Source organism: Acomys russatus, chromosome 5 (assembly GCF_903995435.1).
Source record: "Acomys russatus chromosome 5, mAcoRus1.1, whole genome shotgun sequence".
NCBI lineage: Eukaryota > Metazoa > Chordata > Mammalia > Rodentia > Muridae > Acomys > Acomys russatus.
This window is the reverse complement of record NC_067141.1, coordinates 75617754-75642433: the sequence shown is the minus strand read 5'-3', so window position 1 is coordinate 75642433 and position 24680 is coordinate 75617754. Positions and strand designations below refer to the sequence as shown.

Genomic DNA, 24680 nt, shown 5'->3' with positions numbered 1-24680 from the left:
GGAGAGTGCACAAAGCCAGCAGGGAGCAAGCCAGGGCAAGGTACAGACAAGGGACTTTACTGGACAGCAGGACAAACATAGTTAAGTAGAGGGGCAGCAACATCCAAGTACCTTTCTGTACAAGGAAACGCTCTATTTAACAGAAGAGCTGACACTCACACGGCCAGCAAAAGGGAAAGTGAACCAAGTCCCAGGGAGGAAGCCAGTGTCTTGCTTCCTGTGTTGTCTCAGGCTGCCTCAAGGCATGGTCCTCAAACAGTGGGACGGTTACAACACAAACTATGGGGCTCCCAGGAAGGATCTGGCTCACGATTCTGCATATGGCTAAGTTTAGGAAAGCCTGTAATCACATGCTATGACAAAACAAATGTGCTCTCACTTTTTAAATTGATAACTGAATTTGTGTCTGAGAAAATAGTAAATTATTTCTAGAGCAGAAGTCTTAATGGCTACTGACTAGTTGGAAAGCCCCAGAAGGGCATGTGAGGGGCATAAAGTGTCCTCCTAGTGCAGAGGCTAGAACTCATGGACACTTTCTTATCCAAGACGAAAAGCAAAGTGGCCCCAGCACAGAAGAACGTATTAGTGTGTGTCCTTGGAGCGAGCCAGAAGCCACAAAAGGGAGCGTACAAGCCGGAGGCAAAGGAACCAAACAGCATTTATTAGCGAAGGAGGCAGAAAATGACAGGGAGTGTCTCGTTAACAAGCGTCTAAAATGTACAGACTCTGCTAAAGCCCATATGTCATCAACTAGACCTACCTAGCGCTACCACCACGCCTTATCCTCTAACACTTTCAAGGAGAAAGATGCTAAAGCTGGGAGTGTGGCTCAGAGGGAGAGCACATGCCTAGCACATTCGCGGCTCTGGCTTCCAAACTCAGTGGAGCAAACACACACGCACACAGAGACAGAGAGAAACAGAGACCTCACATCTCTTCCTAGCCTTCTCATAAACTTTGAATCTTGATGTTGTTTGGGTTATTGTGTGTACGAGAAAGCATCTAACTATGTAGTACACGCTGGCCTTGAACTTGAGGCCTTCTTGCCTCAGTGCCCTCACGGCTGGGATTACAGGAATGCACTATCACGCCTGGCTAGTGTATCAATATCTTATGTAAGATTCATGTTTTTTTGCAGAAAGAATTTGGAGTGGGGGAACCAAACCAACAGAACTAAGTTAGGCAAGTACAGGTGGAGAGAGCAAAGATCACTAAAGAAAAGGAAGAAACAGGTCCAGCAAACAAAATGGAAGATACAATTCTTTCTCAAGTCTAGCTTTTGTTGTTTCCTTCCTCCCAAGTGTTTCTTTCCCAGGGATACTGCTTCTGAAAGAGAAAAATCAACCATCACAATGGCTTACATAAAAATCACTACAGTTCTTAATTTCAATTTTAAGTACAAGCAAACCAAATACGTAAAGTGAAACTACATAAATTTAGATTATACCTGTCAGATAAAACATTGAACACCACCATAACTGTTTTTTATTGATATTGACATTAATCAGAGCTAATTATACTCTCCACGAACATAAAATGCAGCTATTGGCACTCTTCTTCAAATATAAAAACAGACTCATATTAACTTACTTAATTATCCCTCACTTAGGAAATTGTAAGAATTTGCTGCACTTCTGCTTCAGGGATGTTGCAGGACGGAGTGTGTGTGAGTAACGAGGCACAGGCCAGGATAAAGGGCTGTGTACTCAGGTGTATGCCTTACATCAAGCCTTCTAATTTCCTAGAAACAACTGCTGTGTGTGAGCGCTCTCAGTCTCTTCCTGAAGAAAGCTCACTGTACAGATCAACAGACAAAAGTACAAACGAGTTTAACCCTGAGTAAGTGGCTGCTCTTGGTGGTGGGCTAATTCCAGAAGAGTCCATTGGTCTATCTGGTTAAATTCACCATTAAACTCACCATTTTAAGCTCAAACACACAAAACAGAAACCAAATTTATAAAGATATTAAATCCTGACAATGAAAACTGTTGATCGTGGCATCATCAGCGTAGGGCTCAACTGTGCTCCTTCACGAACAAATCGAACAGAATGAGACCACACCAAAGCCAGCGGGCACTGCTGCCACAGAGGAACTGCCCTCCCCTCCCCTCCCCCAATCCCAAAGAGCCACTGCAGTGCTTCCGGGGCTCAGCAAAACCTGCTCTTAGGCCAGGAGAAGCCCAGGATGAGTGAAAGCCAGCTTTGCTTTGGGCTAACACTGTATCAACTCAAAGAGGTAAGTACAGAGGGCAATTTCATTGTGACCACGAGTTCTAACTGACTACTGGCTATGCAATGCTTTCTGATGGCCCTCTTACAACAGGGGTCTGTGCAGTAGGAAAAGGGAGGGGCCACCGAACAGTGCCGCCATTGCGGGGTCACAGGCTGGACACTGTGCCTGCTTTCCATTTTCCTGGCCTTAGCCACAGCGAGTGCTGAAATGCTGCCAGAGTCCAGGTGAGGCTGAGATTTCAAGTCTGGACAGTTTGAGGCTAAGCTTTTCCCCATGACAATCTCTACAAGTCTCTCCACAAGGTAATAATGTGAGAAATTTCACCCATGGAAGGCCTGAGTCAGGAGCATCAGCAATGTTGAGGAAAGCCATCAGAGCAGGAACGTCACAGTAGACTGAGTGTAGCCCCGAACGTCACAGTAGACTGAGTGCAGCCCCAAACGTCACAGTAGACTGAGTGCAGCCCCGTGAGGGCCAGCTCTGCCCACAGCACCGCATGGAGCACAGCCTCAGGCACTCTATAGGTAGGCACCGGAGGGCAGAAACAGGAAACATACTTAGCTTTCCAGCAGCTTTTTCATCTCTATAAATTTATTTTGGTTGGTTGGATTGTTTAAGAGGAAGAGAAGAATCTGTTCATGTTTTTCAATCTATAGACGAAAAGGAAACAGCATAATTGGCTTTCTTCCAGCGTTAAGGGGTTGTCTCATGTGAAGGGAACTGTACCTACCTGCTTCTGTAGCTCTGTGCAGCAGCAATCTGCTCTGTGTGGCGACTCTAAAAGCAAAAGACGAACAAATAAAAACAGACACCAGGTCATGTCAATGAGGAACACAGGGCCGAGACCTGAGCGAGCCTGCATCTGTCTGTGTCTGAGTGTCAACTGCACAGAACAGGATCTACCCACTCAACTGCTGTGCCCTGGACTCCCACAGACCAGCACTCCCACCTGAAGATTCGGTTTTCCATGATGTATGGACCCCTTTTGGCCAACGGTGGGTCTGCCAAATGCACATCCCATGGGGTACAGGGAAGATTCAATGGCAAAAACACAAAGTCTTCTCATGTTGACCAGGATGCTAGCTATTTCGCTTGAGAAGGTACCTTTAGCTGGAGCGTTTTTCCTCTTAGACGGGAGGTTTTCTGCCAGACCACACACCAGCAGATTCTCCGCTACATTGATCATCCCGTTCTCAGAACTCTTTTCAACTGACACTTTGTGGACATTCTTCGAGATTCCTCTCACAGAAAGAACCACACTCTGGTTCAGCATGGTGTTTTTCAGTAGCTCTATCACTAACTGTGAAGAGCTTCCATTTAATTCCACCAGCCCTGGAAACATTAAACATTGTGCTTAGTTTACAAGTCTTCTTAAAGACGTATTTTTACTTATTTTTTATGTGTATGAATGTTCTATCTGCGTGCACACACACACAGGCGCACACTATGTGCACACTGACATCAGAAGTCAGTGGCTTCCCTTGGAACTGGAGTTACAGGCGGCTGCCAGCCACATAACTCAGGTCCTCTGCAAGAACAACCAGTGCTTGTAACCACTGAGCCATCGCTTCAGCACCATGCCTCTTCGGTAAGTCATCTAATGAGTTAACAAGCCACATGGTCGTTGGCTTAGCTGGCGTCTCTGAAAACTTCCTGAGAAGCCACTTAGAGGAAACCAAGCTGGGATCCCATCTGGTTACAAACAGCCCTAGAGCGGCGTGTGAGCACACAGTCCCCACCTGAAGGGCTGCACGTGGCAGCCTGTGCCCTAACCTGCATGCACCATGCACACTCTCTTAGTGACCAACACTACCTCCTCCTGAATTCCACACAAGAAAGCTCCCCACAGTAGTCAGAGGCCTTCATAAGTCTCATTCGTGGGGCCCACTGTCACTCTTGACAGTCCTTCCTCTGTAACCTGTACTGTCGCGGGCTCTGAATAGAGCTCCCTGAGTCTTCTGCAGGTCTTCCCAGGTCTGCCAAGATGCAGAAACACCCAGCCCAGACCGCAACTACTGATAACAATCTGATGTAAACCATCCGGTTTAGACTTAAGAGCTATGAAATATAAAGATGAAACACTCCAGACACAGGTCTGGACAGCACTGGAACTGTGTACCATCCAGGGAGCATCTGAGGATCTGGAAGGGCAGCTCCAGGTGCCTGGCTGCGATTGGCTGCACTCTGGAGAGGGGCAGGGTTTCCATGTTTCCGTAATCTGCATACAGCACTTTCACGCTGGAGTCTGAAGTTTCCAGAACAATGGCACGGTACCAGAAGTTGTCACCTGAAAAGGAAGGGCTCTCAGCAGGCAAGTCGCGATCTAGGCCCCTCCCTTCCCTGAGGTGCTTCTGTCTATCTCCAACACTTAAAATTCACAGAGTTTCTATCAAAAGTCCAGAGTTTTCTACATCCTTTCCAAATCCCTCCATGGAGACACTAAGTGTCCTGATTTTGTTTTTTAACTGTAAGAACAAGGAACATGAGAGAAGACAGACACAGATGTACAAGTGGGAATGCTTGCAGCCAGTGCAGCGCTGGTAGTGAGGAAGACAAGCAGAATCCCAGGCGAGCCCAGGGTCTGCAGGCGAGGAGGCGGCATGAGGGCGGCAGTTAGTCTAGAAACACTTTTACATGTGAGACCTGCTTTTAAGTTCACCAAAGAAAACAGTGAGCATTGTGACCACCTTCTCCAGAGAGCTTACGGCCTAGGGAAAGCAGCTGAGGAGCAGAGCAAGCTCACAGTGAGGCAGGAGATGGCTACCACACAAGAGAGCACGCCACATGCCCAGCACCAGCAGAGCCAGGCGAGGGCCACAGGTGGGTAAGCTCTGCTGTGCATAAACTTCCAAATAACTCGTGGGTACCCCATCTTAGTTATGCGGAAAGATGGTTCAAGAAAACCTCCCTCATGACAGAAACAGGACCTGGAGTAAGCAGAGGCAAAGAAGGAAGGAGACGACCACACCCAAAGGGCGATGGCCAGAGATGGAGACATCAAATACCTTCTTCTGATGCCCATGTGCACCTGGTGCACACACACACACACAAAAGAGCTAGTGAAGGAGAAATGTGACATCAAAATCCAGTGAGCAAAGTCAGGGAATAAAGAACAGTTGAAAGCAAACACAGTTGGCAGAGCCATGTCAAGCACTGGAAAATTTGGCAGCTCTTCAACACAAAAGAAAACAAAAGAGGAAATGAACAAAAACCATGAGTTCAGGAGAAAAACCCACCTGAAGCACTTCCAGACCTAGAGCTGCCTCCCAGGTGCCCAGCACGGCATGGAAACCGTGTGCAGACCCAGATGAAGTAGATACTCAGGGTTCCACACAACAAAGGGCACGTTCAAATTCTGGAGAACTTGTCTACCTTTTCACCAAAAATTCCAACAGCTGGCTAGGTAGTGTTGCAAGGACCCTGCTGGCTGAGGCTGCCCTCCTCCCGGTCCTGGGGCGTCAGGTGCAGGACTCCCTCTCCCCAGCAGGGCCTCCTGCTCTCTGCCTGACTCCATCAGGAGAGTCTTTAGACATAGATGCCCCTAAACACATTTGATATGTGGCCCTTGACACAGCTCCCTGCCAGCTCTCCTCTCCCTGCGCCTATAGGATAATTAGGTACTGTGCTCCCGTTCATATGATAGGAGCGTGCTGCCAAATATAAACCAATCAATTATACAGACCTATCCTAGAAGCTCCCCACCCACTCCCCAAGGACTAAAAGTTGAGCTAGCTCCCTGAAGTGGCTGATGGAGTGTCTGATCTCCATCGTGCTTGTGGCCTTTGAGCTCTGCACCTTACCTTCTGCTCCTCCTGCCTTGGTGGGCTGGTGGCCAACAGCCCCCCCGCCCCCCAGGGAAGAGGAGAACCACACGTCATAGCGGTGGTGCGCGCCTGTAATCCCAGCACTAAGGAGGCAGACGCAGGCAGATTGCGGTGAGTTCGAGGCCAGCCTGGTCTATAGACCAAGTTCCAAGACAGTCAAGGCTACATAGAGAAACCCTATCTCAACCACCAGCCCCCCCAAACAAAAACAAAAACAACAACAACAACAACAAAAAAAAAAACCCAACAGTTAACAGGCAAAGCAATGCTTCCAAAAATGACTTCCAACCCAGATTCTGTATCCAGGAGGATAGACTTCTGCCTCACATGGAGCACCTTTCCTTGGTGCTAAATTCTGCCTTGTCAGAAATCCCATGCTTAGGCTGCATGCTGTGACCTTCCAGCTGATGATCTCTGCCGGAGGAGGTCTTTGTGTTCCAGGCCATCCTTGGACTGTTTACCTTTGAAAGAAGTAGGGAAATCAAATCCCTACTGAGAAACACCTGGAGGGTTAAGGACGTTCTTACAGAGAGCTACTCAGGCTATCATGTTCTTCTTGCCTTGGGAGCTAGGGAGAGAGGGATCAGAATAGATCCTATTGACCTTACTATATAAAGTCTTACTCGTCCACATTAAAGTGAATCTTGATCAGAAATGTCCTGACTTGATTCGTTATTTCTCGCATCTCTGTAGCCTACTTTCAATCCCCACTCCCTCTTGCAGGTGAACCCTGATTCGATTTTTCCCGCGGGCTGGGACCCGACAGGTACATCCAGACACTGGTGTGGATCCACAGCATGGCAAGGTCAAGTGAGGAAGGGATGGACTGACGGAAGAAGGGACCGGCTGCCTAAACAGAGTGGAAGAAACTCAGATAACACCAGGGCAGGGTGAGACGGAGACTGTTGGACAGTCCTCAGATGAGGCTGAAGGACACACCTGGGAGAGCCCGCGTCTGGAGGACAAGCACTCTAGAGGGCAGCTAGACCAGGATTACGGGGAGTGATGATGTCCACACAGAGCTGACAGGACTTACCACCACTGTGGAGGCCTGGGGACAGCGGAAGTGCACAGAACTGCCAACAGCAGCAGAGCCCAGAGTCACAGTGCACTGCAGGGGACTGTCTGCAATGAAGGAGCCTTACACCCACGTCATGCCTTAACTTCCACTGACAAAGACTGAGGACAAGCAGATGCTGATGCTTCACAAAAGTAAAGCAGGAGAGAAGTCACTAAGATGATGGAGGAGGTCCCCAGCAGGTGACCATCTTTCTCCTGCTAGGCATCTGGACAAAGCTGCCTTTATGAGACCTCTGGCCGAGGCTGGCCATCCTGCTGACAGCCCACCTGCCCAGGGAGCACCTCTGTGATCTGGGAACCACGCCCACCCATACCCACTGTGATCTGGCTCCAGTCCCAGAAGCAAACCCGAACATTCTCAGTAAGTGTTATTTGTATTAGCAGCACAACTTGTTGATGTGAAATGTGAAACACGCCTATCTCCTTTTGGTCCACTCACATGTACAACTCTATAAATATGGAAGACTGCATCAGTGACTGACCAAACAGAGCACTGGTACTTGGAGCTGGTTTTCAGTGTATGTATACCCTTACCCAAAAACAGCCTATACAGAATAGAAAATCAGATGACACCAGCATATAAACTAAGTCACAATCATGCCTTTCTTAATTTGCATCAACTCATTTAAACATTCCCCACAGTATCTCACTTAAAGGAACGTTACTTGTGTACTTGGCACAGCACGCTTCTCCTGTCCGTGGTCTGTAGGATGGATGGCCTTTCTGAGCATTACAGTGTTCTAACAATTCAGCCGTTAACACATACAGCTTTTCTTGATTTTCTGAAACACAAACAATCTTCAGTGTGAGGAAACCTCCAGGACTCACAGGGACAGTATACAAAGAATCCCAAGTCTAACCAGCCAGGGTTCCACATGTTAAAATGCACATTGTGTCTTAAATATTGATACATTTTTGGTTGTTTTATGCAGAGCTTTGAAGTCAGGTGTATGAGGAGCCTGGGGGGTATATGAGGAGCCTGGGGGTATATGAGGAGCCTGGGGGGTCCCAACTGATGATTCTCCTAGTGTGCTCGCTCTACAATGTACAAACTATAATTGACTTCTTTCCATTTTACGTTTATTTATATGGGGTTGCCACGGCCCCACATGGAGGTCAGGACAACCTTCAGAAGTGTCTTCTTCCACCATGAGGGCTCAGGAGAGGGGACGTGGCTACCAGGATGACAAGCAGGAGCCGGGCCTCTCATCAGCCTTAAGTAGTCGCACTGTTTGGAAAGGCTAGAGCCCAGAGAAGCAGCGTAGAAGGCTGCTCCTGAGCGTCTCCTCTTGTCAGCAGAGGGTTATCAGTTTCTTTTTTTAAAATTTATTTATTTATTAATTAATTCCTATTACATCTCAATTGTTATCCCATCCCTTCTATCCTCCCTTCCTCCCACTTTCACCCTTCTCCCCTCCCCTATGACTGTGACTGAGGGGGACCTCCTCCCCCTGTATATGCTCATAGGGTATAAAGTCTCTTCTTGGTAGCCTGCTATCCTTCCCCTGAGTGCCACCAGGTCTCCCCATCAAGAGGACATGGTCAAATATGGGGCACCAGAGTTCTTGTGAAAGTCAGTCCCCACTCTTCATTCATCTGTAGAGAATGACCTGTCCCTTGGCTAGATCTGGCTATCAGTTTCTTAACTGCACGTGAGACTGTCTCATCCCTGTAGCACGGGAAAGTCAGTTGGGTACAGGTGGGAGGGTCTGTTCACATCTGTTTTAGGGTATTTTAACAATGGAAAGAGGTGAAGTTTGCTTTAAATTGTCAACCCAGGAATTGTAGTGATGCCAGCTATTGTTCTTAAACTTTTTCCCAAAGTCACAAAACCTTACCTGCAGTCTGTGAGCAGAAAGCAAGGGCCCAGGCTGCCTATGGCAGCCACAGCACAGGGGAGCTGCAGTGGCACTTAGGGCACGCTGAAGGTATGCCAACAGCCATAAAATGCTGCTCACACTGAGTACTGAGATACACAAACCAACCTATACCCTCACCTAAACAATCCATACAGAACAAAACACTGATGAAATCAGCATATAGATTAGTCCCTCTTTGTCCTCAATTTATCTAACCAAATGAAATGTGCATTGAAGACACCAAAGTCTGTATCTCACACATAAGAGAAAATCCACTAGTATTTCACTCTGTTACTTACAAGAGTTTTACTCGTGTATCTGCCACTGCATGTTAGTCCAATCTGTGGTCTGTAGGACTGTACAGACCCAGAAAACAGACATGCAAATAGTAACTTTTAACTTAAAAATCTACACCTATTAGCTGATTGCTAAGGTTACTATACTGGAAATAGTTCTGATTAAAGCTCACTTATGTGGTTGGAGGTTGGCTTAGTAAATATAATTCGATACAGATTATGTTTTAAACAAAGAAATTAGGTGGGCTAGGCATGGTGGCGCACACCTGTAATCCCAGCACGCAGGGAGGCAGAGGCAGGTGGATCTCTGTGAGTTCAGGGCCAGGCTGGTCTATAAAATGAGTCCAGGGCAGCCAAGATAACACAAAGAAACCCTGTCTTGAAAGCAAAAACAAAAATAAAAACCAAAGGGAGAAAGATGCTGCTGTCCTGTGGAATGAAGGACGCAGCTGTTTAGGTGCTGCAGGCTGCGGGACACCCGGGTGGCCCAGCAGGTGCTGAACCAGGGGGGACCCTGCGTGCCCTGTCCTTAGAACTGGGGTTCGGGGTACAGTCCTGAGGAAGCACCACCCACACTTCCGGCAGCGTCCACTTCTCATCACTGAGTCTGGCTCCTCACCTGGCATCTCGCTGGGGATGGCATAAAACAGGTTTGTGTTTACCACTGCTAGTACATGTGCTGACACAGCCTTGCTAATCGGCAGCTCTATCGTCTTCCACTGGTCTGCTGAAAGGACGGCTAAAAACATGAAGCACAGGTCTTGCAATTAAATACATATAGTTTACTCTTTTCCCGATTAATATATTTATTCAATAAATTTGCTCATCAGTAGCTGTGAACACCCGAGTTCCCAAGATGAAGAATCTCTTTCCCAACTCAATGTTCTCAACTCAGGGCGCAGTGCACGCTGCAGCGTCATCAATAACCAGAATCTCGAGCTAACGCACTCCTGCAGAATGTTTCTGAAGTATAATTAATGTAATCTTTCAAATCATCCAACTTGGAAATGATATATATCTGTATGATGCATGTTTTTCTAACTAAATTTAAAATGAATGTTTGTCAAAGAACTTCTACTACTCTAGAGAGGTTTGACTGAGGAGAAGAGGCCTGCCCTGAGGGAGCGCCCTGAGGGAGCGCCCTGAGGGAGTGCCCTGAGGAAGCACCATTAGTGACGGGGTGCCATCCAATGCACTGAACAAAAGCTCCAACAGAGAAACTTGAGCTAAACACCAGTGTTCACCTCTCTCTGCTTCCTGACTATGGGAACAAAGTGGCCATCCACCTCGCGCTCCTGCCACCATGCCTTCTCCATCACAATACAAATGTACCTCAACAGGTGTGATACACTCCTGTAATCCCAGCACCCTGGGAGACAGAGGCAGGTGGATCTCTGAGTTCCAAGACAGTTTTGGTGTACAAGTGAGTCCAGGACAGCCAAGCTACACAGAGAAACTCTGTCTCAAAACAAACAATCCAACAAACAATGCACCTCCTTAAACCATGAACATTTTTGTCAGATGTATAGCTGTAGTGATTAAATAACAAACAAAACAACAGGGTACAACATGAAGAACTAAAAGACCTCACATGCTCATGAATTAGCAGAATGAACACTGGGAATGATTACACTGTTCAAAGCATTCTACAGTTTCTATATAATCCTTATCAAAGTTCCAAAATGCATTCTTCATTGAACTGGAAAAAATATTCCTGAAACATATGTGGATGCACAAGAGTCTCCAAATAGCCAAAGCAATTCCAAACACAAGAGCAATGCTGAAGTGTCTCAATACCTGAAGGTCAGGTCACAGCACATGGTAACAGACCAGTTCAGTACTGGTACAAGATGCAGACCAGAGGAACAAAACTATAGTACGGCCAACCAATCTTTGACAAAGGTGCTAAGAACACACAGTGGAGAAGAGACAGCATGACGTGTTCAAAAAGTAACAACACTAAGTAAAAAAAAAAAAATGTAAGATTATTTCAAAATCTTAAGAAGACAAAGAACAAGAAATGCCAGTGAACATGTGGAAGGGACACTTACACACTGCTGGAGAAATAAGGACCGAGCCATCACTATGGAAATCTGTATGTAGCTCCAAAAGGCTAACTCACAATTCCCATATGCTCCTGCACCTCTCTACAGGGCTCCCAGGCAGCACAAGGTGCATGCTCACTGCAGCTCTGTTCAGAAAAGCTGAGTTACAGACTGACCCAGGTACTCAGTCCACTGTGGACCCAGCCCAGATGGTCACCAACAGTTGGATGACACACAAAACTTGGTACATACACGATGGGATTTTAGTTAGCTATAGAGAAAAGTAAAATTACATCACATGTGTGTGCACATGTGTGTACATGTGTATGCACATATATGTACACACATGAAAGAGGGACCATGAGTGAGGAAGAACAGGTCTGAAGAGGGCAGTACAATAGAAGGTTCTAGAGAAAGAACACCCCCTTTTTCTCATACGCAGAATCTAGACAACTATAAACACCCCTGCTACCAACACTCTATAAGAAAAAGCAGAAGAGAGGCAGGGTGAGGTGATACACGCCTTTAATCCCAGCACTTGGGAGGCAGAGAGATCTCTGTGAATTTGAGGCCAGCCTGGTCTACATAGTGAGTTCTGGGACAGCCAGGGCTCACAATGGCTGTCTCTCTGGTTCCAGGACTTCTGACACCCTCAAAAATACATGAAGGAAAAACGGCAATGAATATAAAATAAAAATAAGATATACCTTTTAAGAAAGAAGAAAACAACCAAGCAAGCAGAAGAGGAGTAGTCTGTGGACAGACGCCAGTGGAGGGAGTGAGGAGAAACGAGGGAGGGCGGGGTGGACACATAAAAGCAAGGGCCGCTGTGAAAATCCTGGCTGAAGCCCTCTGTTGTGTGCTGTCCCTAAATGAGCAAAGCCAGCACTAACATGACTTAAAGCACAGCTGGTTTGAAGGCATTACCTTGCACCCCATGGCTGTCCATCTGGTGGTTATGTTTACTAGCAGGTCTGCCGATTGCTGAGCTCTTCTGTGGTGAACCACATCTCACAGCCAAGTGTTCTGTGATGAGCACATCACTGATTATTCTGGGATAGGGAGTGGAAAGATCGGTGAGTTCAATTCCCATGCCCTGCTCCGTGATTTCCACAACTCTGGCTTGGAGTCTCAGCCCCACAGCACATGCTTGGAATCTTGCTGTGGCTTCTTTAGTCCAGTGCTTGTTCTGGGGCTGTGTATCTGCAGAAGGACAAAAGCATTAAAGCAAACCTTGCATGCAGTGAGCGTGTGCTGACGTTAGGCAGAACTGGGCCCTACATCCAGCTCAGAAATTCTCAAAATTTACACAGATGCGCTCAAGAAAATTTTACATCTTTCAAACCCAAGTCACGGATACTGTATCTGCTAACCCACTGTGTGGATTTTTAGGGACCCAGGCCAAGGCTCTCCCAGGGATAGATCCCTGGCTGCTGTTACTGTCTCTGAGAGGAGCTTCTGCTTGACCCAATGTGACCAGTGAGCAGCTGCCATCTGGTGACAGCCTTTGTAGAGTTTCGGGGGGGGGGGGCTTGAGGGCAACTCTGACTTGCTCACTTTTGAAATTGGGCTGCACTGCGTTGTGCAGCTTACCTTGACCTCTCACTCAGCTCCTGAGCACCTGAACTGCAGGTGTCAGAGATGCTGCCAAATCCTTTCATTTGAACCCTTTCTCTTCAGCATGATCTCCAAGCATAAGTGTGCCTTTGGAATCACTCAGAGCACTTGCTAAAGCGCAGGGCTAGAGGCACACTCCAGAGCGTCTCATAAAGGCTGGTGTGGCAATTATAAATCTAATTGTTTTTCGAGAAAAGGTTTCTCTGTGTAAATCTGACTATCATGGAACTCACTCTGTAGACCAACCAGGCTATCCTCAAACTTGTAGAGATCCCCCTGCCTCTGCCTCTGAGTGCTGGGATTGAAGGTATGCACTACCAACACCTGGCTTATAAATCTTAATTTTTTAATACAAGCTCCCTTGTCTGATGCTGCTTGTCTGAAGAACCACATATTAAGAACCCACTACCATGAAACATGGTGGTCAAGAACAGTCTGGGGTCAGTGAGATGGCCCCGCAGGTAAAAGCACTTCCTACACAAGCCTAAGCATTTGAATTTGGTCCTCAAAGTGACGGGGAGAAATAAATCTCAAAGTTGTCCTCTTACCTCCACAGGCATGCCATGGCAAGTATGTGCTGCATGAACACATCATACATAATGCACATGTGTACGCACACACACATATACACATACACAATAGTAATAATAATAATAATAATAATAATAATAATAATAATAATAATAATAATAATAAAGTCTTTAATAAGAACGGCAGCCTGAAGCACACCCACTGCGCAGTGTGAAGCGGGAAGGTGATGTCACCAGTCTTCTCACAGCAGAACAGTCACTAAGACAGACGACAAAACAACACCTCAGGCCACCTGTGCTCGTGAACATGGCCACTGTTGAGAGTTTGGCATCACTTTCCACAGAAACATGGGTTTTAAAGCTAGGGTCTTGTTGTGTGGATCCAGTCACGTTAGAGTCCTTGGGTGTGGAGAGTCTCCTGAGGAGCACTGAGCAGCTGCTCATGGCTCCATGCCAGACCACCTCCATGACTTGTCAACGCAAATGGAAAACACACCTTTATACACACACACACACACACACACACACACACATATACACACACATACACACACTCTTAACCCTTTACATGCATGGCGACACATGCTTGTAATTCTAGCCAAGGAGATACTAAGGCAACAAGAGTCACTAGTTCCAGGTCCTGACTACAGAGACCATATCTCAACAAAATGAGATGACAACCACCACCACTGCCAGGCAGCACACACTCAAAAAGGAAGCATTTATATAACAATTATTATAGGCACATTGCCAAGCTCTGCGAGGCTCTTTATGTTTTTACTTCTGTTCTTTTCGACTATTCTTTTTCAGGTAGGAAACAGCAGCGCACAGTCTAAACAGTCACCTAGCCTTCTCCACAGCAGCATGCAGCAGGCTGGCTCCACAGCCACCCTCCGCACTGAGCATCCGTGGTCACAGTGACGCTGCCCTGTGTCCCCACATACCTTGCTTTCTTCACTCCCACATGAGCACTGGTCTTCCTACCACAGGGGTAGGCAGCACATCTTAGCAGCAGCAGCAGGGTAACAGCAAACGCCTGGCACGACCTTGCCACAGTGCTAGTCCTCACAGCCACACTAACGCCACACTCACCATCCTAACATGGATCAGTCCTCTACTGTTGGCTCTACAAGCGCTGGGCTGTCGGGACCAGCCCTGGGGTAAGTTCCCTTGCAGCTGGACCTGAGCCATTTCCAGGCTGCTTTAGAATAAATGCTAGAACGCATCTCCAGCTGAGGTTCTGAGTCCTGCAAAACCTTTCAAGACAGCCCTGTTAGTTTCACCCCAGGACCAGACAAAGAAGCTTCTCTAAGGTGTACTGGGTTTTTTTGCCAAACCACTAAGTAAGTTTTTACATTGCGTAGTGTGCAGTGGGGTTTTCTAGCGTACTTGAAAGGTTAACACAAGTGGCCTTAGTAACTAAAGGTTACGCACTGTTGGTTTTCCAAGGAGTTGAGACACTTCTGTTGACACCTACCTACGAGCCAGCACTGCATCCCTTGAAACGGAAGTAGTAAGAACTGTGGCAGCACCGCCTGGAGTTGGTCTGTGGTGACCTCTTCAACGTTCCCATAGTCCACGAAGTGCACCCTCACGTGCCTACTTGGCAAGATTTCCTTGACCAGAGCCCGGTACCAGTTGCCATCGCCTGGAAGCAACAGAGTCTCTGACATTTTCCTCCCCTCGACACTCAGTTTCCTCTTAGAACAGATTCCACAAGAAAGCTGGTACAATTTTCCTCTTCTATGGATTACAGCTTTAGTTTTTCTTAACAACTCCCTAGACTGAGAAGCCCCACGATCCATTTTTAGACTACGTCCCAGAACTTTTTACCACCCTGCACCCTGCCAGCTGCTGAAAGTTAAAGACTCCATGCATAACCTGCCCAAAATGGCACTCTCAGAGCTCAGTCAGATGCTGTGCTGTTATTTGGTGAAACAACAAATGGTAAAAGCCCTGCCATGTGCAGAGTGGCTTTTCTCCACCTGACTGCACCTGACTGCAGTGCTAAGGCAAGGCTCCATCACCTGCAGGCTCCTCAGGAGCTCTGCTCATTTGCTTAAACACAGGAAGGAAACATGCATCAGAGTAAGGCCTCAGTGCTAGGAATGAAAAGGTCCGCAGATCCCAAGTCTTAACTTACCTGCAAAAAAGGCACAGCAAGGCCGCCCTATCTCTGCCTTAAAGCCATTTGGCAGCTTCTGTGCACAATATTCTGCTAAGGATTTATTCAAATCATCCAGCTTCTTTAAAGCTGCAAACACAACACACAGAATGTATACTGTTTAAAACACTAAACAGATTTTCCTCTAATATCTGAACATTTTCATCATGAAAATTTCAAGTACATCACCAAACAACCAGCTACAGCAAAAGCTGTTCCTCTCACAAAAATTACTAAGTCAATATAACACTACTCCATTAAACTCTCAATAACCTGAGAACAGTGACTTCTGGGGCACAGCCACCCGAGCTCAGCAGTCCCATCAGTGTGTCACCACAAGCTCTGAGTGTAGATAGGAAACCATATACAAACCCATAAAGTTGAGACTATCCTGAAAAAGTAAACGTAATTACCAAATGCAAAGTACAGTTAATGCTCTGATGAAGTTCTGCAGGGAAATTAGCAGCAGAGATCTGAGAGAAAGGGGAGGCCGCCTCAAATGGGAGCCAGCAATCACCTAGTGGGAAGCCGATCGCAGTGCAGGGGACAGGAGGAGGAGCCGCTGAGCACAAACAGTGAAGATGCCAACAGCTTTGGCACCTAAAGGAAAGGGGCCCAAGTAGCTATGTAAGGCAGGCAAGCAAACACCTCTGAACTACGGCAAAGGCTGGCACAGAAATACATTCTAATTAGGGAGACCCTTCACCTTCACATGAGCAAGAACACGCCAGAGGAAACGGATGAAGCACTAGGAGTCTCTTGGCTAGCTTCTCGAAGGACACAGACTCTCAGAAGTGCACTCATGCCCTCATCTATCACTGTAAGTGTAATTTGTCCTACAACATACTTCCAGGGCTGGAGAGATGGCTCCGTGGTTAAGAGTACCAGCTGCACTTTCAGAGCGCCCAGGTTTAGTTCACAACAATCTGTAACTCCAGTTCCAGGCATCTGGCCCCTTCTTGTGGCTCATGCCGGCACTGCATGCATGATAGCCATACATGCAGAAAAACACCCACAAGTGTTTGAAAAAAGAACAATCTCAGAGTAACCTCCCTCAGCACCCTTATTAAGCTAGTATAAAAGCACACAGAGAGAAACAATGTAGCTATGAAAAGTAACAGCGCCAGAGAGAAGTGCTATCCTGGACTGTGTCTTAGAACAGCGAAGCTATCTGGAAGCCTAGCCCAGTGCAGCCTGCTCACCCAGGTCAGCCACACAAGCTCGTGAGGGCACACAGAGCTCTCCACACCATCTTTGCACATACTCTAACTTAAAAACATATAAAAAAATGAGTTGAGAAATGTGTGAACTGGTTCCAAAGATTTAGAAGGGTAAGAAGTGCGGAAGTCATGCACATGGAAGGAGCGTCTGAAAAAGAGCGGCAGACCGTGAGGGCAGGGACGGCTGTGCTGCCTTCCACTACACTCTGTTCTCTTCAGTTTTGTGCCATATATGCTTGGCAATCACCTATGAAAATAAATTAAAAAGGAAATTTGAAGTTTCAACTCTTTAATTTTTAGATTCTTAAAAATGTATAGAGTGTTCTGCCTGCACATACACATACCATGTGAATGTTTGGTGCCAATGGAGGTCAGGAAAGGATATCAAATTCCAGTTCCATGGAACTGGGGTTTTAGATGGTTGCGAGCTGCTATATGGACAGTAAGAAGCAAAGCTGGGTCCTCTGTAGGAGCAGCGCGTGTCTTAACCACAAAGCCAGTTCTCCAGTACCTTGAGCTTTGTTCTATATGAAATATTAGCTCATCTTCCAGGTGAGTCTAATGAAGAATTATGCATCTCAGAACTTGAGAGTCAGACAAGGACTTAGGTACCTAATCTAACATGTTAATTTGGCAGAAAAAAAATGGATCTAGAAAAGTTAAACTCAATCTACAAAAGTTAAAATCAATGATGCTCACTTATCATAACAGCTCAAATAAAACAAAATACAAAGTATGAAAATGTGGGGCAAATAGAAATCTCAAAGTGACAGTTATCAGAATTATGGGAAACTGACTAATGATTTAAAAAAATGGCTAGCACTGATGGCTCAACAGAAATGTGCCGATGAGATGAATGCTCACACTATCATTTCAAAGGTAGTCAAGTGCTTCAAGGGAAAACAGAAACTTCTGTGTGCTTATACATTGGAATATTATGCTGCTGCAGCAGCAGCAACAACAAAAAGAAGCTCCAATTACTTGTAACAACAACGTGAAGAAACAGTAACCAAGGCAAAACTAAAAATACATATTGTATGGTTTTGTCTCATGTGCGATTCAGAAACTAGGATAAAAATCACTCTATGCAGGACTTCACTTCCTTCTGAAGGAGAAAGAACGGATAAGAACAGGAAGAGAGGTACAGGAGACTTCTGGGACACAGGGTCATGTTCTTTTTTTGCTGATGAACTGGCTAGCAGGCCTGACCTGTGACAATCCAGTACACGGCACTCATGTTACAGTTAGTCAGATGAACAAATGGAGCTGACTTCCGACAATGACGTTAGGAGACATACTATGAAGTCTTAAATGTTTTAAAAACATAGAGTAGGGGCCATAAGACAGAAAAATGCCAACTAAGTGCAATTGAGCCTTTCCTGGCTGAGCTGTTCAGAAAGACTGCTTTTGTCATGCATAGCGCACCCTTCAAAGTTGCCTACTAAAAATAAGCGAGAGGCGCCAACTTACCGTCGTCTTTAAGGAAGTGACAATAAAACTCCCCAGGACTGTACATCGTGCAGACCATCACATCTACTGTTTCATCAACAGTCAACTCAACCCACGTCCACTCCAGTGGCTCGGCTGATCCTTCTATAGCCAAGGGAACTGTGAAAAGAACTAAGTGTTCTTCAAAAGGAGATGCAGCTTGGGTGGGGAAGGCTGTCATTGTGGGGCCAACTTTCTGGGAAAGCTCAATTTTCACTGACATTCTGGTGACTTTATAGGAAGGTAAAATCTAAAATTAAGGATTACAATTAACTTTATCGATTGGTTGACTGTCACACATCTCTGACTAATCAAACTTTCAACACATATCTCTTGTTTACACAGGTTGACATGTATGTACATGACTGCTCATTACACACTTTGGGGTGTGTCCATGTGACTGCTCAATTACAGATGCAAAAAGGCACTCAAACACTAGTTCTCCTGAACTCCTGGCCCACATGCTCTCGGGCCCATGGGGTCCAGCCTTCCTCTGTGTCCTGACAGCTGACTTACCACTGCCTGTGTGGCAGCCGCTGGGTTTATCTGCCACTCCCTCCTTTTCCTCGACAGCAAAGCCTGAGTCTATGAGAGCTTTAGCAGCACTGACATGGGGGGTCACCGACTTGTCCACCAGATCCACCAGAGCCCTGGTCCCCAGTGTGTCTACCACTCTCACTGTGACCATTTTGTTCTGTACAATCTTCTTCATGAGACAAATAGCTTCTGGAGTCCAAACTCCTAATGATGGCTTCACTCCTAACAAATAATTGTTAAAAATGTTAAAGTAATCCCTAAAACAACCTTGGTACATTTAACTTCATTTCTTCCGAGTTAAACAAATCTACCTCAAACACTGGAACCGAAATGTCCCACCTGAGAAGCAGGGTTTTATAAATATGAAAAACAGCAGAATAGAAATGCTTCTGTACCTCAACATTAAAAAAAAAAGATCTTAATTCCACTGATAGAAAATGTCCAGAAAGCTGATTCTGTAGAAAAGGAAGGGTTAGCGATTGCCTGTGACAGGCTGACCTATGAAACACACACGACATCTCCATGGCATGATGAGATGTCCGCAGACAGATCCTGGTTAGCATGCACAGCCCACCTAAGTTTACATAAAAAATAAAAAATAAACCTGCTAAATTTTATACCTAAAATAAGGATTCTTTTTTTTTGGGGGGGGGGTTTCGAGACAGGGTTTCTCTGTGTAGTCTTGGCCATCCTGGACTCACTTTGTAGACCAGGCTGGCCTCGAACTCACAGCGATCCGCCTGCCTCTGCCTCCCGAGTGCTGGGATAAAAGGCGTGAGCCACCACACCCGGCCTAAAATAAGGATTCTTACAGCATCTAAATTATAGCTCAATAAAGCAATTACTCATAAAGATATAAACAACGCAGAAAGAAATCCTAATTAAAGGGAGCTTTTGTGTTTTATTTTAAATACAAATCAATACTGGAAGGGTAGTCATAAACCAATGACTCAAAGGTATAGACTAGAGTCAGTACAGAAACTAAAGCCAAATAAGCACCCCTAAGCCCCCTCCTAACCCCCATCTGACAAATAAAGAAAAGGCCGGAGCTTCTGTGAATGAAGAAAACTAAAGTGCTCTCGGGAAGGTGCTACATGGTGACTCTGGAGTATTAGTGTGTGATGGGATTCGCTCCCTCAGAAGGGAGTGCACAAGCCAACTCAAGCGTTTCCACAGGAGACAGTATGTCCCGTGAATACAAGACACGCGGTTAGCAGTACTGTCTTGCAACACATCCAAGGGACGTGCTCTTGGAAACGATGCACATGCAGCCAAAATAATTGAAAGACCATCACTGCCCAAGCCCAGACATGCCTGATATTAGACACAGTCTGTAATGACGGTACACCTGTTGAAGACAGCTCATCGGCACAGGAAGAAGCCCTGATCCTACGGACAAGTCACCTGCCGAGTAACTCCCAACCCAGCATCTCGGGGCTCTCACTGCTCCCCTCTCAGCCACAAGCATCTTTTCACATTTCCACTTTCATTTTTGAGTTTTAATATTTGAAGAACAGGAAGAGCACACTATTTCATACCTGCCAGCACACAATTTAGAGCTTGCATTGGCAAGTCCAACAACTTTGGAATGATGGGACAAAGCCTTTTCAAACTAAGAATTTCAAAGTTTCCATAGTCGACATATCCAACCAGGACAGATTCTTCAGAAGCATAGGCCAGAGCTGAGGCGCGGTACCACTGGTCATCCTCTGAAAGGAGAAGGTCATCTCAGACACCCGCACAGCCAGTACAAGTGCTCCCCAACTGAGACGGCCACATGGACGCTGCTGCTCCACCAAGAGCTGAGCGCACATGCCCCCCAAACACTGCCAGAAGCGTTGCCTTCCCCAGGTGGGACCTCTGCACTCAGCTTACTAATCGCATCGCTTTTTCCCCTGTGGTCAAATACCCAATAAACAACCCAAGGGATTAGAGACAATTTTGCTCACAGTGTCAGCCCCTCCTGGCTGGGGCATGATGGGGGCTGAGAAGCCACATCCTGTGGGAAGCCCAGTCAAGCTGACAACGAAGAGCGACCGTCATGCTATGACATATGGAATCATCATGAATTTATGACTCATTTCTCCAGAGACGGCTGTGCAGCCATGGAGAGGACAGGCTCTGACCTCGAGGACCCCACAGTGCATGCACTATGTGCTAGGACACTTGCAGCTGGATGGATTAAAGGGACTGCAGCCCAGGGCTGAAGGTGCTGGTGGCCCCCTTGGGGCATGCTGGTCAGTGGGCCAGCTGCTGACCTTAAGACAGGAACAGAAGTAGGTATCTACAAAGGTCCTGGCAGGGCTAGGCCTTCAGGGCCTCTTGCTAAGTCAAACAGAGCTCACAAAGAAGGGACTGGAAGGTTCTACATCCCATACTCATGTAAGCTGAACTGTTGGTGCTCATCTCCAACGGGATTGATATAAACAGTTTAAACCCCACTTTACCATGCCAGGCTCTTACTGCAGCCTCTCTGCCCTACATATGCCATCCTGAACGGCTCCAATCTAGTTTGACTGGACACATTCAGGACATATATGATGCATACTGATACTCAAGCCCCAGTGTGGCCATTGGTATGAATCAGATTTTGGTTTTTACTCAATTGTACATAAAACATGTCCTCACCTGAGAATTGAGCACAACACATATCCCCAATGGCTGGATAAAAATCAGAGCGTGGAGTCACTTGGGCACAGTATTCACTGAGGGATTCCTGAAGCTCTGCAAGCTTGTCTGTGGGCACAAATCACATTCAGACACAGTAATGTGCTTCCTCATCTCCAGGGTGATGTACTGAGTCTCATGGAACACATTATGGTGACAGAGCAAACTAAGAAAGCTGACTCACGGCCACTCTGCAGTTGCTGACAAAAGAAGTCCTCTGGTGTCTGAATGTGGGCGACCACACCACAGAACTCGTCACCCACATTCAAAGTCAGCACTTTGGGGGTCAGGGAATCCTTCTCTGTAACAACCTTGTTCTCTGCTGTCACTCTTCCAGTGTCCTCAGGAGCACCTTGTCAGAAAACAGGAAGAGTCAAGTTGGCAAGGTTGAGAGAAACAAAACAGTAACAAAGTAACAAGGAGACAGGGATACTTGGTAGTGTTTTAAAAGGCGTAGAGACTGAGTGGGCTCCGGGCTCAGGCGCTCAGGTGATGGGCCTTCACAAAGGGGATTTCCTATCACCAAAAGCTGACCGGTCTAAAGAACGAAAACTATGGCATAAACAAAATCTGATCTAACTACAGTATTCTCAACAAAATATTCCGTCTCTATGGAGCTCAGGGAAACACAATTTAGAGTTGATAATATAACAGGGTCTGGAAGAGACACAGAGCAGAAACTACTTTACAGTGAAATGGACCCCACAGAAAACCATTTGCTACAATAATATATTCAATTTAATTGAAATTACACTTAAAATGCATTAGTCGGTTCAATGAGGAACAGGTGGCATAAGTTCCACGCGCCAGGCTCAGAAATGACGTCAGCATCTGAAGGCACAGGGCTTTGGACACCACCGCAAAAAAATAACTCAGAATGCAAGATAACTCCGAGGTGTACAAACAAAATGAATGGCCTACAAAACTGCCATGCTCCCAAGGATGGGTGCTCAGGGTCAGGCATCAGTATTCTGCAAGCCAGCTTCCTCTAAGGAACCAGGGGGAAGACCAAGTCAGTTTCACTGTTTATCTCAGACATGTTAAGCAGCAGATAACAGTTTACAGAGTTAATCTCACCAAGAGCCTGTGTGGTCTCACTGGGAGACCAAGGGAACACCACCATGGTCTCTGAAAGCCTACTAGATGGTACCTCACAGGAAAACAACTGGGAAGAAGCTGGTTAAGGAGTCCGAGCTCCACAAGTTTCAAGTCCTGTTGGCAGGTGAGCCCACCAGGAGACTGGACACAAGTGGGATGGGCACGGGGTGTGTGGGGATGGGGTGTGTGGGCACGGGGTGTGTCAGCATGGGGTGTGTCAGCATGGGGTGTGTCTGCATGGGGTGTGTCTGCATGGGGTGTGTGGGCACGGGGTGTGTGGGCACGGGGTGTGTGGGCATGGGGTGTGTCGGCATGGGGTGTGTCGGCATGGGGTGTGTCTGCATGGGGTGTGTGGGCATGGGGTGTGTGGGCATGGGGTGTGTGGGCACGGGGTGTGTGGGCATGGGGTGTGTCGGCATGGGGTATGTCTGCATGGGGTGTGTGGGCATGGGGTGTGTGGGCATGGGGTGTGTGGGCATGGGGTGTGTGGGCATGGGGTGTGTGGGCATGGGGTGTGTGGGCATGGGGTGTGTGGGCATGGGGTGTGTCGGCATGGGGTATGTCTGCATGGGGTGTGTGGGCACGGGGTGTGTGGGCATGGGGTGTGTGGGCATGGGGTGTGTCGGCATGGGGTGTGTCGGCATGGGGTGTGTCTGCATGGGGTGTGTGGGCATGGGGTGTGTGGGCATGGGGTGTGTCGGCATGGGGTGTGTCGGCATGGGGTGTGTCTGCATGGGGTGTGTGGGCAATGGGGTGTGTGGGCTTGGGGTGTGTGGGCATGGGGTGTGTTGGCATGGGTGTGTCGGCATGGGATGTGTCCTGCATGGGGTGTGTCGGCATGGGGTGTGTCTGCATGGGTGTGTCGGCATGGGGTGTGTCTGCATGGGGTGTGTGGGCATGGGGTGTGTGGGCTTGGGGTGTGTGGGCATGGGGTGTGTGGGCATGGGGTGTGTCTGCATGGGGTGTGTCGGCATGGGGTGTGTCGGCATGGGGTGTGTGGGCATGGGGTGTGTGGGCATGGGGTGTGTGGGCATGGGGTGTGTCGGCATGGGGTGTGTCGGCATGGGGTGTGTCGGCATGGGGTGTGTCGGCATGGGGTATGTCTGCATGGGGTGTGTGGGCACGGGGTGTGTGGGCACGGGGTGTGTGGGCATGGGGTGTGTCGGCATGGGGTGTGTGGGCATGGGGTGTGTGGGCATGGGGTGTGTCGGCATGGGGTGTGTGGGCATGGGGTGTGTGGGCATGGGGTGTGTGGGCATGGGGTGTGTCGGCATGGGGTGTGTCTGCATGGGGTGTGTGGGCATGGGGTGTGTGGGCTTGGGGTGTGTGGGCTTGGGGTGTGTGGGCATGGGGTGTGTGGGCATGGGGTATGTCTGCATGGGGTGTGTGGGCATGGGGTATGTCTGCATGGGGTGTGTGGGCTTGGGGTGTGTGGGCATGGGGTGTGTCGGCATGGGGTATGTCTGCATGGGGTGTGTGGGCACGGGGTGTGTGGGCATGGGGTGTGTGGGCATGGGGTGTGTCGGCATGGGGTGTGTCGGCATGGGGTGTGTCTGCATGGGGTGTGTGGGCATGGGGTGTGTGGGCATGGGGTGTGTCGGCATGGGGTGTGTCTGCATGGGGTGTGTGGGCATGGGGTGTGTGGGCTTGGGGTGTGTGGGCATGGGGTGTGTCGGCATGGGGTATGTCTGCATGGGGTGTGTGGGCACGGGGTGTGTGGGCATGGGGTGTGTGGGCATGGGGTGTGTCGGCATGGGGTGTGTCGGCATGGGGTGTGTCTGCATGGGGTGTGTGGGCTTGGGGTGTGTGGGCATGGGGTGTGTGGGCATGGGGTGTGTCTGCATGGGGTGTGTCTGCATGGGGTGTGTGGGCATGGGGTGTGTGGGCTTGGGGTGTGTGGGCACGGGGTGTGTGGGCACGGGGTGTGTGGGCATGGGGTGTGTCGGCATGGGGTGTGTGGGCATGGGGTGTGTGGGCATGGGGTGTGTTGGCATGGGGTGTGTGGGCATGGGGTGTGTGGGC

The 24680-nt window shown here is 47.9% G+C and overlaps 1 protein-coding gene across 6 annotated transcripts in view; it reads right to left on the bottom strand.

The window, feature by feature from the left end:
• Positions 1-2790: 2790 nt before the first annotated feature.
• Positions 2791-24680, bottom strand: part of Tdrd1 (tudor domain containing 1) — a 38028-nt gene continuing 16138 nt past the window's right edge. For 2 of the 6 annotated variants that reach the window (XM_051146846.1, XM_051146848.1), the window contains 13 exons: positions 21745-21912; positions 21522-21629; positions 20432-20602; positions 18873-19115; positions 18339-18476; positions 15628-15738; positions 14962-15132; positions 12265-12540; positions 9912-10031; positions 7803-7919; positions 4353-4520; positions 2964-3010; positions 2791-2883 (listed from right to left, as the gene is read on the bottom strand). In XM_051146846.1, the coding sequence (XP_051002803.1) occupies positions 2791-2883; positions 2964-3010; positions 4353-4520; positions 7803-7919; positions 9912-10031; positions 12265-12540; positions 14962-15132; positions 15628-15738; positions 18339-18476; positions 18873-19115; positions 20432-20602; positions 21522-21629; positions 21745-21912 (1931 nt within the window). Of the gene's footprint in view, positions 2884-2963; positions 3011-3337; positions 3566-4352; positions 4521-7802; positions 7920-9911; positions 10032-12264; positions 12541-14961; positions 15133-15627; positions 15739-18338; positions 18477-18872; positions 19116-20431; positions 20603-21521; positions 21630-21744; positions 21913-24680 lie in introns of all 6 variants that reach the window. The other 4 variants (XM_051146843.1, XM_051146844.1, XM_051146845.1 and 1 more) reach the window with 4 other exon arrangements.